This window comes from Ruditapes philippinarum, unplaced genomic scaffold (assembly GCF_026571515.1).
Source record: "Ruditapes philippinarum isolate M1 unplaced genomic scaffold, ASM2657151v2 ctg207_1_1_1_1, whole genome shotgun sequence".
NCBI classification, from domain to species: Eukaryota; Metazoa; Mollusca; class Bivalvia; order Venerida; family Veneridae; genus Ruditapes; species Ruditapes philippinarum.
In genome coordinates, this window is record NW_026859581.1 from 213,329 (window position 1) to 232,769 (window position 19,441).

A 19,441-nucleotide genomic window follows, 5' to 3' on the forward strand; every position below is an offset into this window, starting at 1 on the left:
TCAAGTTACTCATTTTGTCAAATGTAAAGGAATAACTTAGTTCAAGCTTGTCCACAGTTATGAATACTGCTGATGTATTTGCACTGTGAAACGAAATCAAACAGAGAAAACATTTGTTTTAGATTTCTGAACAAAGAATGCTTTTCAAAACATGTTATCTGAACAAAACTTTTGATCAGCTACTCCTGTTGTATCCGCTTGCATATTAATTTACAATTATACATTCAAATTTCAATAATAAATACAGAAATAAACAATTTCCGGAGAGCTTTCAATAATTTTATTATTGGTTGAAGCGCCCTTTACTTTTCAAAAATATATAAAAAGCCTACACCAATGGAACCTTAAGAAGCTTAATCAATTTCTATAAAATAATAATTGTTTTGGATAAAGTACTGGGTACTTCTTCCTTTAAAAAAGCACCTAAAAATTAAAACAAAAATTCATACAAGGTATAAGAAATACAATTATTGTCAGTTAAATGTGATTTTAATAAGTTTAAATTAACAATAATAAAACGAACTGGAATTGATTGAATTGAATTGGAATATACAAACATTTTATTTCCAATCGTCAATTACATGATATGAAAGTCAGAAACGATAAGTCAAACGCATTAAATTGAGAATTTTTTTCCTAGTTACCCTTTAGCCCCTCTCTCCCTCTCTCCATCTCCCCTCCTTCTCCCCCTCTCTTTCCACCTCCCCATTCATGTGATAAGCACGTGACATGTTCTTCTTTTTATACTTTATTTGTCGTTTTTGTTTTTCTCGCATTTTATTCTTTTTTCTTTTTTTTTTCGATGGGTTCTGTTGTTTTTGCTTTGCTTAAGGTTGTTCTTGTTGTTTTTCTTGATGTTATACGCATGCAAGAAGTATGTTCAACTTAAGAATATGACTTTATTGATACCACATATATTCACAGGGTTCATGAAATAATTCAGTGTTACAGAACATGTATTTGTATAAGAATATCTTGTAAAATTTTAACTGAAAAGAAAGATGAGTTCACTTGAATTTTATCTAAAGCTTTAAGGCTCATTAAGCTCAAAAACGTATATAACTGGAACGAGGTTCATTTAAACAGACGGGGTTTCGTCGGACACGTACAGTAGAGGTCATAAAGTGACTTCCAGCTTAAGCAAAGGAGAAGTTTTTCAAGAGCAGATCCAGCTAGCTGGATAACTCCCTCACATGTAAGTCCTCGGGGATATTCGAACCTACAGCGGTTTGTAGTCAACGACCCTAACGTCTCAGCCACGGACGACCCAAATGTGGTATCAATTATATGTATAAGTATGTCACAGTTATCAAACTTTATTTACTTTATTCATTGAATCGTGTTATTAATGGTAATTGAATTGTCTAAAGCAATGCATTCGTGAAAAGTTAAGATCAGGCCTTACAATTGTCTGTTTTTGTAAAAGTCAATTTAAATGTACAAGTTCGGATATAAAACATTATACAGTAGTCTAGGGAAATGAATCTAAGGACATTGTATGAGCATAAGCTGTTTTGTTCTTAACCTTCATAAATGATATACCTATTTTTTATTATGTGAATTTGTTTTCTATATTTTTTGGTTGTTTTTGTTTTTAGCGGGTGGTATAAAACCGCTCTAAGAAATTATATGAATTTGAAGGAAACAGAAATGATAAATGATGGTGCAAGCGCAGAACCACTGTTCAAACAAACATTTTTTTTTTCAAATTTGACTTGTGAATATGAATTATTTTTGTTTGCCTTGTTTTTACGCCAGTTTAAATGTTTGGTAACATCTTGGCGGCCGGTCCAAGTAAACGGCTTTGATGCATAAACCAGTGATTACCAATTTGTTCTCAAGTGAGCAAATCATAATCTCACATGAATGACAGAAAAATAAGCATTAAACTGTAAACCGCGTAATTGTAGTGAGTTTGATTCTTATATTTTTTATACATTTTTATTTCATGATTGTATTCTTACTATCTCTTTTTTTCATACCATAATGATATTTCTTAAATCTATTTTCCATAATTGAATGGTCCTTGTATATCTTTTTTCATATCATTATGGTATTTTAACTCTTGTTTCATAATTGTATATTTTTTTTATATTAAAATAATCATATGATGATGTATTTCTATAATAACCTTTTTGGCATTCAAAAAATGTGACATTCTTGTATCTTTTTATATATATATTATGGTATAATAGTATATTTTTTCATTATCTTTTGACGTATTATATCGGTATTCTTCTATTTTTCTTTTATTAAAATGGTCGTCGCATATTATAATCATGGTATTCATATATTATCTTCTTTCTTATACCAATTGTATTCTATATTCTTATATCTATTTAGTTTTATTACAATGATGGTATTCTTATATGATAATGGTACGAGTATTGTTATATCGATCGTCTTTCCATATGATAATGGTATTCTTATATATTTTCCATATTACAATGGTATTCGTATAATCTCATTTTTCATATTACAATGGAATTGATATTATCTTCTTTTTATATTATAATTGTACTTCTATAACTTTTTTTCATATTATAATGGCATTTATGTATATTTCTCCTCATTATAATAGTATTCTTATATCATTATTTCGATTTTTAATTATATTCTTAAAGTTATATTTTTTGTCATATTTTAAAGGTATTCTTATATATTTTTCATCTTTAAATGGGATTTTTATATTTTTCATATATCATATTATAATCATTATCAAGGTATTCTTCTAACTTTATCTTTTTCAAATCATATTGGAGCTCTTAAATCTTTTTCTTTTGCAGAATATAATGGCATTCTTATTAATATATTTTTTTCACATTATAATGACATTATAGTATCTTTTTATATCATTATTGAATTATCACTGGAAAATATGTCCATATCTGTTATATAAAGGACTTCTTTTTAAAAGTGTCTATAGTATCATCTATGATTTGATAACTTATTAGGTTAAAAATTGGTAAAAACAAATTGCAATGGTTCGCACAGTATAATTATTAAGAAGATATTTTTTCGTTTGCGTGAAATATGGAATATATTTTCACGAAACATGATAAAATGCCACATATTTTCACGAGCCGGTACGGCGAGTGAAAATATGTGGGATTCTATCATGTTGAGTGAAAATATATACCATATTTCACGAAAAACGAAAAAATAACCTTTTTATTTAATTTCATTATCAAAGAAAATGGTAACGAATCCCCTTGCTTGCTACCAACTGCAATTGTACAGCGCGCAGTAATTTATGCGTAAGCACGCGCTGTTTGGCGCTACATTGTGACGTCATGTAAACAACTCTTTAAACGTCTGTACAGCGTTAATTACTAAATTAAAGATATTGGTGTTCGGATTAATTTTCTTAGTTAGCCCATTTTCTATCATGCTAGATAGTTTTCAAAACAAAATTCAAGAAAAAGTTGTTTTGTATTTATCAGATTTTTTAAACAAAACGGCGAAAGAAGTCCCTTATAATAAATATGAGTTTTGACTCCGCCCACTTTCATATTTATATTTCATATTTATTTTCAAAAAATATGAAATATATTTGACTGATATAGCACCATATTTCATGGATAAAATTAAATAAATAGAGGATATTCAAGTTTTTTTTAATATAAATACAGAAACTTTTTTTTCGTAAAGTGGTATGAAAATAAATATATCGCCACGAGTGAAATATCATGATTTTCATACCACAAGATGAAAATAAATCATGTATTTATAGAAAAAACTTGAATTTTCTGTTTATTATATACATTTTTCTCTTTTTTGCGATAAAATTTGAAAGACTTTCCCTTAAATTTTGTGTACTGGCAGAATTTAAAAGAAAGTAGTCCGGCCAGACACCAGTGAAAATACAGAAAATATGTTTCACTGCAGTGAAAAATAAATTTTTACAGTGAAAATACGGAAAATGAAAATATGCATGTTATTTCATCAATATTTCTCAATATTTCATTTAAAAGTATATAATAAAAAATAATATTTTTGTTTTGCTTTGTTTGGTGTCGGTATAGATCTATAAAACAAACAAAATATGTTAAGGAGGGCAATAACCGAATAAATTCAAAATACAGTGCACGGCAATCACATCTTATCGGCCCTTACAGTCAAACTTCGGAAATAACCGAGATGTTCGAATTGCATACACGATACTCGTGAGCACTTTTAACCCTTATAATGCTTTTATTATGGTGGGGTGGACTCGACTTCCTTAGACTTTAAGACAGTTCATACTGATTTTTCCTACTATATATCCAATAATTAATCCATCACATTTAAGGCCTAATTCTGGGTTCAGGAACTGTATGGGTATCGAAAATGCAATCCTAGTTAATTAAGCACAAAAAATACATTAGCCCTTAAAATTTGTTATGCAGCTTTTAATTCGTGTAATCATAGACTATAAAATATTCCAAATAGCAATAGGTGTGTATTTTTATGCAAAGTGCGCCCTTAAACCTTCTACCCAGATGTCCAGCAAAAATACACAAAAATTAACCTTGAAAGAACTCAGAAACAACATTTAATGCACTAAATAACTAAAGATATACTTTAAATGTAACCAGTCTTGCTAAGGATGACTTAAAATAGGCCACTTCAAAATTACTACTTTCTAGACTACAACAGGCTGGGTCTTTTTATATACGAGGGCGACATCATAATTATTGTATGGAGTTTCAATATAAAAAGCTTCATTAAAAACGTGACATGAACTCGTTTGCTTTAAGTCACGCAAATTGTGTAAACACCTTACTGCTCTTGTGTAGCAACACCTCTGTTACAAATCCGTAAAGAATTTTAGACACGTGTGGACGCCTGAACAGGACCACCGATCTTTCGTAATCAAGTTATATAGATTTCTGATATGAAAAATTCAAGTTTCAAAATTCAACCTTGGATGCATGTTAACCAGCAGCAGAAAATTGCAGAGAAAAGATATTCATAATTGGTAATTAAAGCTGGGAAGCAACTTATCTTCCCGAGGCAATCTTGAATCAGTGCTGTCAAGAGGGTACAATATTACTCAATATTATATGCACCACTAACACGTATAACTCACAAACTTTTTGTTTACTATCTTGACTTAGGACAGCACAAATATATTATACTTTGTGGAACTTTGCATTTTACTGCTTGGTCACATTTACGGATCAAGAATAATATATCTGCCGCATTAAAATAATTGCTTACATGTATATTACAAGAATAATATATCCGTCCCATGAAAATTATTGCATATATTTTATCTAACCCGTCTTGCAACCACTGGTTCCTATTCATTCGATCACGCGACTTCAGAAGAAATATACATATTTTTATAATAATCGAATGTTTGCAGGTCTATTTTGGAAATAGGACAACTTTTCCACGATTTTGTTTCTTATATTTATTTATTTTACTAAAAAGGTGTTGTTGTTTTTTTTTAAAAAAAGTCGCGGCAAAATTTAACTCTTACTTTATTTGATTTAACCGCAAAATGTCTAAAAATAGGTGGTCTGTTTCTTTCTTATTTCCATGTGCGACAAAATCCACTTTTCGGGATCTTGACACATGTTTAAATTCATAAGATACGCCTGTTTCGTACACAAAAAACTTTTGTATATACTACAAAAACACTCGTCAAAAATGGTAATACTCATCTTTAAAAGTAAGTTTAAAGTACTAAATTAAACTTTAATGATTCAGCTCGCCTTACATTGTATTATGTTTTATGTGTCAAAACAAATCAATTTTTCGTCGCCTCTTGTTTAAAATCAGGTAGTTTTAAGTAAAAAATAATTTGCCAATTCGCAATATTGACCTGTTTATTTCTGGCCATTATCCTTGCCATTTTTAATTACTTAATTATAATGCAAAGTTGCAAACATGAAGCGCCCGCTTACAAATGTATGCCCGATTTTTCAAATGTCTGGAGTTCTAGTGATAACTCTGAAGATGTCCTAGAGTTCTTGTGATAAATTTGTTACTGCGAGTGTGTTTCACGCTAATTCACGACAGGTTGTAACGTTCTTTAATATTCAAAAAGGTTGCAAGACATAATGAAATGTAGAAGTCTTATCCTTTGCACAAAAATGTGGATATATAATGTTGGTCTTGAGTGTCTGCAAAATAATCAACAGGTGATAGGCTATCAACTATCTCACCGAGGACTTTCATGTGAGGAAGTTATCAAGCTAGCTTATGGAACGTCTGCAGTTCTACTCTCGAAGTCTTTATCCACTGCTAAAGCAGGAAGTTGCTATATGACCTCTACTGTACGTGTCTGACAGAACCTACCTGCTTGAACGGACCTCGTCCTCGTTATGTACGTTTTCCTCTCGTTATGTACATTTTTCACTAATTTTCAGCTTTATGAGCCGTATAGCTTTAGATAGAATTCAAATGATCTCATCCTTTCAGTTCAGTTTAAACTTTGCATTTAATTAATTCAAAAACCGTGTGAATATATGTAGCATCAATATAGTCATATTTTGAAGTTGAACTTATTCTTGCATGTATATAACACTAATAAAAGTAACAAAAACAACAACAACAACAATAAGAACAACAACAACAACAAAACCCATCGAACAAAAAAAGAGAAAAAAAAACACGAGAAAAATAAATACGACAATGAAGTATTAAAAGCACATGAAGAGCAATTGACATGCTTATCACATGAATGGGGAGGTAGAAAGAGAGAGAGTGGAAGAGAGAGGGGGAGATTGGGAACGAGAGAGAGGCCAAAGGGCCAGGGAGGGGGTAAGTAGGGAAAAACATTTCAAACTTATCGTTTCTTACGAGACTTGCACATAAACTTTCATATTTTGTAACTGGCGTTTGGAAATAAAATGTTTGTTTATTCCAATTCATTTCAATCAATTCCAATCCATTTATCATTGTTTTTTTTGTTGGGTGTGGGGGTAGGGGGTTAACTTATTAAATTCATTTTTGACTGACAATTATTATAATTGTATTTTTATACCATGTATAAATTGTTGTTTTATTTATTTTTATTGCTTTATTTAAGAGGAAGAAATTATCCAGTACTTTTCTCTTAATCATTTGATATTTTACTGAATTGTTTGCTTTAAAACACAACAAGTCTTTCACATTTGAAAGATTGTTATTATATAGAAATTGATTAAGCTTTTTACGTTTCATTGTTTGTAGGCTTTTTTATTTTTTGCAAAGTACATGGCGCTTCAACTAACAATAAAATTATTGAAAGCTTTCCGGAAAGTCTTTTTATGTACTTTTATTGAAATATGAATGTTTTAATTGTGAATCAATATACGAACGGATTCAAAAGGAGTAGCTTATCAAAAGTTTCGATCAGATAATTTGTTTTGAAAAGCATCCTTTGTTCAGAAATCTAAAACATTTTACTTTATGACTTTATTCATCGCTTTCCACTTCATGCCAGTAAATTTTATTTACCCTCGCAAGAATTACTGACATTGATTGTAGCCGTGACGTTGAAGGCACAATAACTAAATGTTCTGTCATTAAAGTAAGACTTTAATTATAATTTCAATTTGACTACCTTTTGCAATAATTTGAATAGATTTATATCAAATTATGAAGTTCAAATGTTTTCTCAGTTTGATGTCGTTTCACATTGCAAATATATCATCGGTATTCATAACTTTTGACAAGTTTGAACTAAGTTATTCTTTTACATTTGACAAAATGAGTTATTTGACAGAACATCGACTTCAGTTTATATCTGGAATTTCCGTCACACATTGCGTAAAGGAATGCGCTGCTCGTACGCACTGCAAAGCATTAAGGTTTAGGAATAGAATAAACGTCTGTGAACTATTTGCATCATCATTACAAGACCTTACACTCACAACTGGGAGTATAACTCTGCAGGAAGGGGAACAAAACATAACAAAGGTGCCATTTCTTAATTTATTTTTGCTATTTTTTTCTCGTGTTAAGCAGTTATTTCATTTATATTCTCTTTTAAAGGTAGGTTATATACATAGTGAATTATAAATAAGCTACCTCAATTGAATATTCGTTCCCTTAGATTTGTAGAATCAATAAATATTGATTATGTAGGCAAAATACTTCTAATGCATCAGAAAGTATTGCAAAATATATGGTTTATTTAACTTTTTTCTATTATCAAATAAGGAAATAAATACTCTGCATCGGGTATACCCTTTTCATATCCATATCTGTTGTGTTCCTGTTGGGTAGAGGACATATTTTCTCGAACGCTACTGTCTTTTACTGATCACAAGTCTCATATGTTGTAATCGTAACGATATTAAAGACGAATATCACTATTTTATTTTGCAGCGGTTATGAGCAAGAGGTTTAAAGTTCGCTTTATATAATGTATGAAACATATATACTACAACCATGTTATGTATTAATTGGATCATTGTTCTTTTGATACATTTAATAAAGCTGATATCATGAAAGCAAATTCAACAATGTAAGTGTAACAGAAGAAATCTCTTATTAGCAATGTATATCTTAACTAATTATTAAGTAGTTGTTTTGGTTACAAACTTTGCATTTAAATGTAGCATTCACGAGGATAAGATAATCAATATGTGGTTTTCTTTGACACATATATTTTTTATTTTATTTTCAGTCTCCGTGTCAGGATAATTGCAAGTATGGCGAGGTTTGTGAAACGAATGAGTCTGATGTAAGCACCTGTGTTGTCAAAGGTAAAATGTGTACATGTGATGGACAACTTGCATACAAAGCACTAATTCTTTCGCGTTCCCCACCCCCAAAAATCCCTATAATTGCTTTACAAGTAAAGCTAATTTGATTCATTCACGTATATCAATATTTCAATTTCATCTGTGTTGTAAAATATCATGTTAATCTGTAATTATCTTTTCTTATTCTCCCATTGTTTCAGAATGCGTCAATATAACGATTCCTGAGAACGGGTTTATACTTGGAAATAAGAGAGACATTGGGAAAAGGATACGGTATAAATGTAACGTAGGGTATGTTGAATCTAATGCTGAGATTGGAACAGTCGCTGAATGCCTTTATACCGGAGACTGGAGTACATTCACTGAATGCATCCCCAGTAAGAGTAAGTTTACATCGTGCAGTTCATTTTCATCCAGAATGTTAGTTACCCGCATAACTTTACGATAATGTGACATTATATAAATAGCACATGGGTTTGTGGGTAACAGTAAAGATATCATCCCGAGGAAATACTGTTACCCAAGGCGTATATTTACGAGGGGTGATATTTTTACTGTTCCTCACAAACCCATGTGTTGTTTATTTTATCACGCCGAACAAAAACACTGTGATGATCTGAAATTGTGAACTAAATCTTAACTGTAACAGAAATAAACAAATAGTAACAATAATTAAACTGTCCTTACCTTTTACGTTTTAAATGAACTTTAGGCCTACTTGAGAAGTTTTCTTTTCTTTTTATTCTTTAAGCAAGTGATGATATCTACTAGTAATAAACATACAATAAGCTGTATTTTATTTAGAAAAACAAAAACTAACCCATTTATACGGTAATGATCAGTGAAATCTGATCATTCTGTTTCCAGAATATTCTTCGCATGGTTTTTGACAAAATAACGATGATATCCTATATCAATCCACCATATCTGTAACGTTTCACTGATTAAAATTGTTAAATAATCTTTTGTCTGCATGTGTCAGTTCGACACATAATTATTCACATTGCAATTATTTCCGATGAAAACGGATGTTTACAAAAAGAGATTGTATACGCAAATCTCTCCAGAGTGCAGACAACTTAATTTTTTTGGTGACACAGTTACTCCAGAAAAAGATGGTGATCTCCTATCGTTGTAAACGTCGAAAATAAGAATGAATCGAGAAAATATGGCGGCCATTTTATTTAGAAAATAGACAACGTGACCAGATTTTATAGTGTTAAAAAGTACTGTTACAGTACAAAATTCTTAGTCACGTGGTACACTTGAATTAACCGTAAAAGTTACTCCTAGAGGCCTATGGGGAATTATCATTACGAAAAAGTGAGGGGTAATAACAGTACTTGTTAGTTCTAAGAAAACAGGCTTGGGTTTTTCTGCACGGATAATATACAAAAGATATTTACATCAAATGCTATTTTATTGTTCAAATTCTAGCATAACTTTTGATAATAACAAATGGTAAATACATGAGGAATGTTTACATGGTCAAGTTTAAATTACCTACATAACGACTTTTGTTGTATGTTTTTGTGTTCGTATTTGTTTAACTGTCATGCCCTTTACAGAGAGGCTGAAAAAGGTAAAAGAAAAACATAATAGAAGGAAGGCAACTCTGAAGAATTTCCAACATAATTTATAGAGTTACCTCTCTTTCCATTCCATAATACAACTTAAATAAGCTTGTTCTAAAAGACTAAAAGAATTTCTTGCTACAATTGCTTTTTAGTGAATATATAAGTAATTAATGTTCTCTTACTTAAAAACATTAATTTCAGACCGAATAGCAACAGATTTTCAACCTATAAAATCGTTTTCTTGGTAAAAAAATTTCACATCATTCAACAGATAAGACCTATATATTAATTAAAATGAAACATTGTCCAAAAATAAGTAGCTGCACATATAATGTCTTTGCATAATGAAAAAAAAGATACTGTAAAGCAGAATTGAGCAGTCAGTTACTTATCATTAACCGTGAGTTTGTTATTAGATACTACCACCATAATGTTAGTAACCATATTATACCCCTCCTCTATATTATCTTCTCGTGCAATTTTTATTATTATTCACAATTCATCCGTCAAACGCATGCGCACTTAATCAAAACATTACGCAACCCACAGCTTATTTTCAAACAAAACCCTTATTTAAAGGCGCAAATTCAAGAATTTTATAGGGAGATAAACGTTTCCAAAACAATACCCTTATTATCTGTATTTATTTTGTCATATTGCTGATCCGAAATATTAAAAAACAGTTTGACTATAAACAAACTTTATGAAAATAATCTGTACTGGAAATTATTTGAAAACTTTATATGATATATTGAGTGATCTGATGCCACAAAAGACTATCTATAATATATATATAAGTTTTTTCTTTATGCCGTCAGACCACCATTTTTTTATATTTACCCTATTCTCCATGGATATAAAGTTTCCTACATGTGGACCACGTGGACAGAATGGAGTACATGTAGTGTCTCATGTGGCGGAGGTGTTAAAAGTAGATCACGAACTTGCACGATACCTACTGTAGCCTTGAATGGCGAGGAAGAGTGTGAAGAAAACATGTACACCGGCGCAGGAGCATCGTGTAACAAGGAAGCATGCACTTGTAAGAAGTTATTCTCTTTTTATTATGCTTGTATTTAAACAGATATGAGTATGTATTTAATGCATGATCTCAATGCGAGGTATAGTAAAAAAGTTCTCGGACACTTAACGATAACTTTGTTATTTTGTGTATGTTTTTATGACATATATCACATTAAAATTTAGAGAAATCGCTGCATGAATATATAAGAGTCAATGATTTTCATAAATGTTACACATATTTAACACTCCGTTAAAGTTACACATTATGTCACGTACGGAGCACTTCGGCGACGTCGACGACGCTAACGACGTTCAGGTGGCGTTCATATTCCAGAAACAACTTACCGTCACGTTCATTCAAACTTTTTGAAAATAGTCCCCATTGTGTTCAATACACTTCCATTGCCGCTGTACCCACTTCCGGAAAATGTCTGCATATCACTCTTGAGTGTAACTTCTTATTGCGGACCTCACAGGATATTTGATATCATCTTCTGTATCAAACCTCCGACCCCTCAAATCTGCTTTCAGTCTAAGGAAAACACAAAAGTCTAAGGGGGCGAGATCAGGACTATAAGGGGGGTGACGTAGCCGCTCATATCCTAAACAGTCAATGGTAAAGAGTGCCTCATCTGCGCGGTGTGCTGGAGCGTTATCTTGATGAAAAATTTAATTTTTCGATGTCGCACCCTGCTCGCTATTTCCTGAAAGCGTTCGTTAGATCCCTCCGCACAACATGTTTATAACAACTTCATTTTATTTGAAACTTCCAAAAATGCGGCAAATTATAAAAATAATAGTTTCTTTCATTTTTTGTTATATTTTATATACTTTTCACCTTACATTTAAATAAACATAGAAATTTAGTAAAAACATTTCATGCGACATAATTAATGCTTACCTTTTGATTGTACTCTTTGTTGACTGTCGCCGATTTTGGCACCGCATGTTGCAACAGTATACCCTGGCTTCCATGAAGAAAATACACATAACTTTCTTTGCCGACTTGCAGGTTTTTGCCTTCTTGGGGGGAGGTGATGAAGGTCGTTTCCACACCATCGACTCTCGTTTACTCTCTGGGTCGTAAAAATTCACCCACGTCTCATCCGTAGTGATAATGGAATCGTTCGCCGTCTCTATCATATCGCCCCGTAAAAATTCTCGGGAAGCGTCTACACGGGTTGCTTTGTTTTCAGCTGTAAGTAACCTAGGTACCTAGTGGGCGCATACCTTATTCATGTTTAAATCCTTCGTCACTATCTTATGTACAGTTCCATGACAGAGCCCGACGGTTCAGCAATCGACTTTCTCCGATCTTCGGCGATGACGTCCTTCATATCTGGGATTGAGCGCTGATCGTTACCCGGTCTTCCGCTTCGTGCACTTTCGGTAATTTCTGTCCGACCTTCCCTAAAACGCTTGCGCCAGTCAAACACAAATGTCCTAAAACAATTATGAACACCCTTCTTCAAAAACTTCCAGGTATCAGTCAGAGTCATTCCACACATCGCACAGAATTTCATTATTGCCCGCTGCTCCGTACGTTTTTCTTAGGTTGACATTCTTTCGTATAGAAATTTTCACGTGGCTTGAATAATCGTGCACAAAATGGCGATACGTCATCACGCTGAATTTTTGCAGTTGTTTACTAGTAACGTTCAGCACGACGTTCTGGTGCCAGTATTTTGAAACATTCATTAAAGAGTATTATTCACTTCTATAAAAATCAAATTAATTCTGAAATGCTCTGTACACGGGTTGCGGGCGTGTTACATGTGAAAAAAATCCAAATATTTACTAAATTGATCATTTTTCATACATGTTGCTACTCAAATTAGTTAAAAATACCTTCATGGTAAATTTCATGACAATCAGACATCAATAATCTTTTTAAACAGACCAGTCCGGGAACTATTTGACTATACCTCGTATAACTAAATTATTGTGTTCTTCGGATCATTCAAGAAAATATATATAAGGGTTTTCACCCTATAGCTCATGTATGAATGTGTGTACTTGTCTGAAAATAGAACAGAATTCATGTTACTCTACAAACAATTTATACCATATGGTTTATGTCAAAATAATGTCAATAGCATATTATATATGTTTTACTTTATGATAATATGATTATATATTAATGTTTAAGTTAAAAACCAAGGAGTTATTAAGACAAGTTTGTAAAATTTAATTATCTATTTATTTTATAGAAATAATATCTCATTTTTTTCCAGAACCATAAAATATGGATCAGATTAATGAGGCATATAAGTTGGTTTGAATTTTTAAGGTTTGCCGTGATGTATTGGCTGCATTTACTTTATTAGAGAAAACAACTTTCATTTTCAACTATGATGACTTAAGAAGAAGAGGATTTTGATTTAAATACTGTAGCTTTTGTGACGTTCTAATAATCAACAGAAACGACAGGACTTTAGAATGATGATAAAAAAATATGAATTCATCTGTAATTACATTTACCATATCCAAAAATACACGTCTTGAAAAAAAATTATTATTCTGATTGAAGAAAACATTATGTCTATTCAATGTTGTAAGGTTAAGTCTTAGTAAGTAAAGAATATGTCGGACATTGTATTTGTAAATTCGTTATTTTCATGTTCACATATTTGTCCATTCAGTTGGAGAAACAATGGACTACACTTATCTTAAAGTTGTTGGAAGAACAGATTTCTCGATGTAAATAAAACAAAAACAAATATTACAAAGTTGCAGATTCGATTTTATTGAAATTATGGAAAAAAAGAACAGAAGCATCTCTAACGCCCTTAAGCACCGTATTATGCGGTAATTAATCCTGAACACTGAAAGTGTTCGAATCATTGATCTCGGAGGACCAGAAAAGTATATATACAGAGATGAAGTAAGTGGCAACTTTTTACAGCTAACACACTATTTCATACCAGCTATAGAAGTAAATTAATACTCTGGCAAATGGAGATAAAGGGTCAGTAACAATGAGTCAAAAGAGATCTAAAGTGAATACAATGTAAACAAAATAAAACTTTTAAGTTTTAAGTTGATATGAGATATAAAACATAAATATAATGTACATGGAATAAAGCTAATAAGTCCTTTAGTCAATTACATTGTAGTCGAAACAGATGTACTGAGACAACCTAATGTTGGAGTACAGTATCAAACTAAATATAGGCATATAGTCATAGGTGACTGCAATGTGCACAGTCAAATTAGCGGCACTATTAGAAACAAATTTTAACTTGAACATAAAATAAAATTTTCATAAATGCGTAGACCCGATTTCAATGGAACTGTTTAATGACAGCAGTATTATGTCGAATCTATTGTCGTCTACACTCTACTGCCAAGGACTTTATGACATCTCGACCCATTAGACACCTCGACCCAAGACACTTAGACCCTTAGACACGAAGACCCCTTTTAATGACTGGACGTTTCGACCCGTTATTACATAATGTACAAAAGACGTTTCTAAAGAAAAAAAATGATTTGCATGAAGACAATATAAATGCTTTTTACAATTTTGATTATTATATACAATTTAATAGATATTAAAATATAAATGAAATCATATTAAGTCGTTATTTGTTATCAAATATTTTATATAAGAAACAGAAACACACGTATTAAATTTCAACATAAAATATATTATGCATTTATGAATACATATCACAAATTACAGTAATCACAATATACATTGTATACGTTTTATTTTTGTCCCCCGCCTTTTCGAAGAAAAAAGGGGGATATAGAAATAGGTTCCGTCCGTCCGTCCGTCCGTCTGTCTGTCTGTCTGTCCGAGCAAACATTTTGGGTTTAGGGGCTATATAACAGTAAAGAGAACAAAAGAGAACAATAGGTTCATTCCTTCATCAAAGGGTTTAGGGGCTAGTAGCCCTTAAGAAAACAAAGAAAATAACCAATAAAATAGCCCCTAAAGCCAAAATGTTGGAACGTCCGTCCGTCTGTCCGTCCGTCACACTTTCGTGTCCGGTCCATTACTTTGTCATTTAACAAAGGAATCTGAAATAACTTGGCACAATTGTTTGTTATAATAAGACGATGTGTCATGCGGAACAACCAGACCCCTACCTCCAGGGTTAAGGTCGCACTTGCACATTCAAGGTCAACATTGTCTTTTGAGGGTATATGTCGTGTCTGGTCCATACCTTTCTTATCCTTGAAGGGATTTTGTAAATACTTGCCACAATTGTTCATAATAATAAGACAATGTGTCATGCGTAATAACCGGTCACCTACCTCCAAGGTCAAGGTCACACTTGGAGGTCAAAGATTAACATAGTTTGTTATAAAGTATAGTTTGTGTCCGGTCCATAACTTTTTCATAGATCAAAGGATTTTGTAAATACTTGTCACAAACAGTCACTATAATAAGATGATGTGTCATGCACAACACCTGCATCCCTACCTCCAAGTTCAAGGTCACACTTAGAGGTCAATGATTAACATAGAACTTAATGTTAATAGAACTTCTTCGGGATTTTGAAATAACTTGGCACAAATTGTCACAATGATAGGAGGTTATGTCAAGTACAACACCTGCATCCCTACCTCCTAGGTCAAGGTCATACTTAGAGGTCAAAGGTTAAGAGAGTCTGTTGTGTGGTATATTTTGTGTGCCGTACATAACTTCTTCATAGATCAAGGGATTTTCAATATACTTGGCACAAATAGTCACAATGATAAGATGATATGTCATGCGTAACACCTGTGTCACTACCTACAAGGTGAAGGTCACCCTAAGGTGTAAAAGATTTTAAACAAGTCTGATATAGGGTATATTTTGTGTCCAGTCCATACTTTTTCATAGATCAAGGGCTTTTAAAAATACTTTGCACAAATAATCACAATAATAAGACGATATGTAAGGCGAAAAACATGGGTCCCTACCTCCAATGTCACACTTAAGGGTATATATAGGGTATATTTTGTGTCCAGTCCATACTTTTTTCATAGATCAAGGGCTTTTAAAAATACTTTGCACAAATAATCACAATAATAAGACAATGTGTAGAAAAACATGGGTCCCTACCTCCAATGTCACACTTAATGGTATATTTTATGTCCGATCTACAACTTCTTCATAGTTCAAGGACTTTTGAAAATACTTTGCACCAATAGTCACAATAATAAGATGATATGTCATGCACAACACCTGCACCCCTACCTCCAAGGTTAAGGTCACACTTAGAGATCAAAGATAAACATGATAGATTTTTTAATTCCGTGTTTTATTTTATTTCTTTAATAAATTTATTGTTGCATTAGCAGATCTATCATTGATAGTAATTTGGACTGAAAGTCCTAAGATCCATACTTCACCGAGGCGGGGGACGTTGGTATCTCTGTTACAAATTCTTGTTTAATTTAACTAAATATATGTCAGTAATTTAGTTATTCACACTTTTCTTAGCAAATTTTGCCATTTTTTCCATGTGCACTTATTAAGTTTCCATATTTCAAACTTCTAACATCAGAATATCTGAGGCATATTGGTTCTTTAAATACTCTATTTTAATGAAAATTATACCTTTATACATGCAATAAATAAATATAGTTATGATTTTGATGACCATCAGAAACTGAATTTCTTACATCATATTTGTATACACAATATCCCTTTTTTAAAGTCACACTATTATAATGTAAGATATCACACAAAGCAATATTTACCACGTTACAGAGTGTCGACAAGGGCTTGGACCTTTCAAATACAGATTTCAAAGTACCTGTTGCAATTATTATTGTCCATACATACCATTCTTTGTAACTGTTTACAATTATTGTCAATACAAAAAAATAGTCTTTTGTTTCAACATTTCCCTGTTTTTCAAATAGTGTCATCACATACCATTTTTTGTTTTACAATATTGTCAATATATACCATTTTTTTCTGTTTTACAATATTTGTCAATACAAACCATTTTTCCTGTTTTGCAATAACTGTCAACGTATAACATTTTTGTTTTACAACTATTGTCATTACGTACCATTTTTCTGCCTTACAGTTATTGACAATACGTACCGTTATTTTTGTTTTCTTTTACATTTATTGTCAGTTTTATTTGTAATAAAAGTAACATGCAGAAACCTGGCTATTTTTTATCTTTCTATTTTTTATTGTATTAATCGACATTAATAATGAAAACTGTAAGAAATTTTGTTTAAAAAAAACACACCATTCTAAAGTGCCATTCATAAAAACAACATCTGTATGATTATATTGCAGATAAGCCATTTTGAGAGTTTGTAGATTTTTCTAAACAGCACTAAAATAACATAAATACAACTGTTGTTTCAATATGCAGCAATCGAGAAGCTCCGCGCAATAAATGCCCACATTAAAGATAAGTTATCAAATCATTCCTACGCACAGGTCATTTTCTATTTAGATTTAGTACTATTATACATTATTCCGGATATTTTGTAAATCATTTAAATTTGCACAATTATACTTATCGTATACACTGTACATGAGAGAGGAGGCAGATATTAAATTTAAACAAAATCTTTTCACTGATGCCTGCCTGGTTAGGAAAGTAATTCCAATACAAACAAGACTGAAGCGAAAACACAAAAGGACGAAAAAGACCAACTTTGTAGTCCCTTCGTGTTTTCGCATTTTGGAGGCGAAGAAGCGAAAATACGACATGGCGTAAATCAGCCACCATACTTACAAGTTTTGTAATGTGACATGACAATAGTGCAACATTGATCTGTTTGTGTCCTTACTGTAGTAATTTTTGATTGTAAAAAATATATCAAAGCATGTACATTTTCTTTTTCATATTTAATGCTACTCATGTTTTTACAATTATCAACAACTAATGATGGTTAGTAATATCCAAAGTAAGCCAAACCAAAAACTTTCATGGACGTTTTTGGGCTTTTTTTTCAAAATGTCCGTTACATGTTTCGCGGCAAATGATATAACATGATATAACAGGAAAAGCATTGGTGCAAAGCATCAAAGGGCGTCCAAGTAAGAAATGCAGCAAGTGAAGATGAACTAATGGATATCTGATGACCAGATATTCTTATAAACTTTTCAATGGTTAATTGGTTTTTACCAGAATTGTATATTATTTATGAAAGGCGGACGAAAGACATTATTTATCATGAACTTTGCTAAGCATGCAAGAGATTAGAATAATAAATGTTTCTTTTCCATAGGAACATGAAACTCTATAAATAATAACGATAATATCCAAAAATACCTATAATATCCAAAATAGACCACCCATATTGTATAAGTTTATTTATAATTTATATGTGGTATTTTCTTTGGAACATACAAAAGAGTAGTCAAAATGAACAAAGTCTGTTAATTGATTTATTGGGAGGTCAATCTGCTACATGTATTTTGTTGAATTGCTTCGAAAACCTCGTCTGACCCATCAGTCTGTCAATTGACGCAGGCCAGAACTGTCACGTCAAGAAAATGTTAAACCGCATTCTTATTGCATGATTAATCTCGAAATTGTTGATTTTTGAGCTTTTGAAGCAAAGCAGTGATTCACAATATAGATTATAAGTAAAATACTGAAAACACTTCTGCAAAAGAAAGAAATAAATAAATTAAAATAAATAAATACTGACTTTGTATCTAAGAAAATTGCAATTAGGTTAAGTGATAATCGTCAATAATGCTCTAAATGCATTATCAAAATAGTATAAGACACATGTTTGCCCTTTCTAAAGAAGAGGACCTTTATTGATATCTGATGGTTAATAATGTGCCTTTAAGATTTGAAATACCAAATATAAATAGTTAATAAATGAGTCCCAGTTTTAGATGTTGGCAGGCTGTTAACATATTATTACGTTTTTATCAAAACAACTTTCAGCAAGTATATATAAATGTTTGAGAAGTTGTCAGAGGAACATGACCGTTCTCCTAAAATGTGCTTCAGAATTGTGAAAAATTAAAATATTTTGTCTTTAAGTGAGGATTTGTTATAGTATTTGTCAGCAACAAAAAACATGATGAAATAAAAGTAACTTAATGTAAAAGAAATTATACAGTCATTGTGATTCCAAATTAACTTTTTATCAGACCAGATTAAATTAAAGTTGAAAAAACATACAACATATTAACAACGAGTTGAAGTAGTGAATTACCAATTTGGAAAA

The 19,441-nt window shown here is 31.7% G+C and overlaps 1 protein-coding gene across 2 annotated transcripts; it reads left to right on the top strand.

The window, feature by feature from the left end:
* Positions 1–7,326: 7,326 nt before the first annotated feature.
* On the top strand, positions 7,327–16,623 carry LOC132757118 (coadhesin-like). Of its 2 annotated transcripts, none has more exons than XM_060748306.1 (5): positions 7,327–7,893; positions 8,606–8,684; positions 8,885–9,067; positions 11,124–11,303; positions 13,575–16,623. In XM_060748306.1, exons 1-5 carry the CDS (start codon positions 7,573–7,575, stop codon positions 13,583–13,585), a joined length of 774 nt encoding a protein of 257 aa, XP_060604289.1. In that variant the 5' UTR covers positions 7,327–7,572; the 3' UTR covers positions 13,586–16,623. The 2 variants fall into 2 exon arrangements, with proteins under 2 accessions (XP_060604289.1, XP_060604290.1); XM_060748307.1 differs by having other exon boundaries at positions 7,328–7,893; positions 13,519–16,623.
* The last annotated feature ends 2,818 nt before the right edge of the window (positions 16,624–19,441 follow it).

Excerpts from the sequence above, each read along its gene's own strand:
- LOC132757118 (XM_060748306.1), top strand. The coding sequence starts at position 7,573 with ATGAAGTTCAAATGTTTTCTCAGTTTGATGTCGTTTCACATTGCAAAT. Across the intron at positions 8,685-8,884 it reads AAGCACCTGTGTTGTCAAAG|AATGCGTCAATATAACGATT; the intron begins GTAAAATGTGTA and ends CCATTGTTTCAG. Across the intron at positions 9,068-11,123 it reads TGAATGCATCCCCAGTAAGA|TTTCCTACATGTGGACCACG; the intron begins GTAAGTTTACAT and ends ATGGATATAAAG.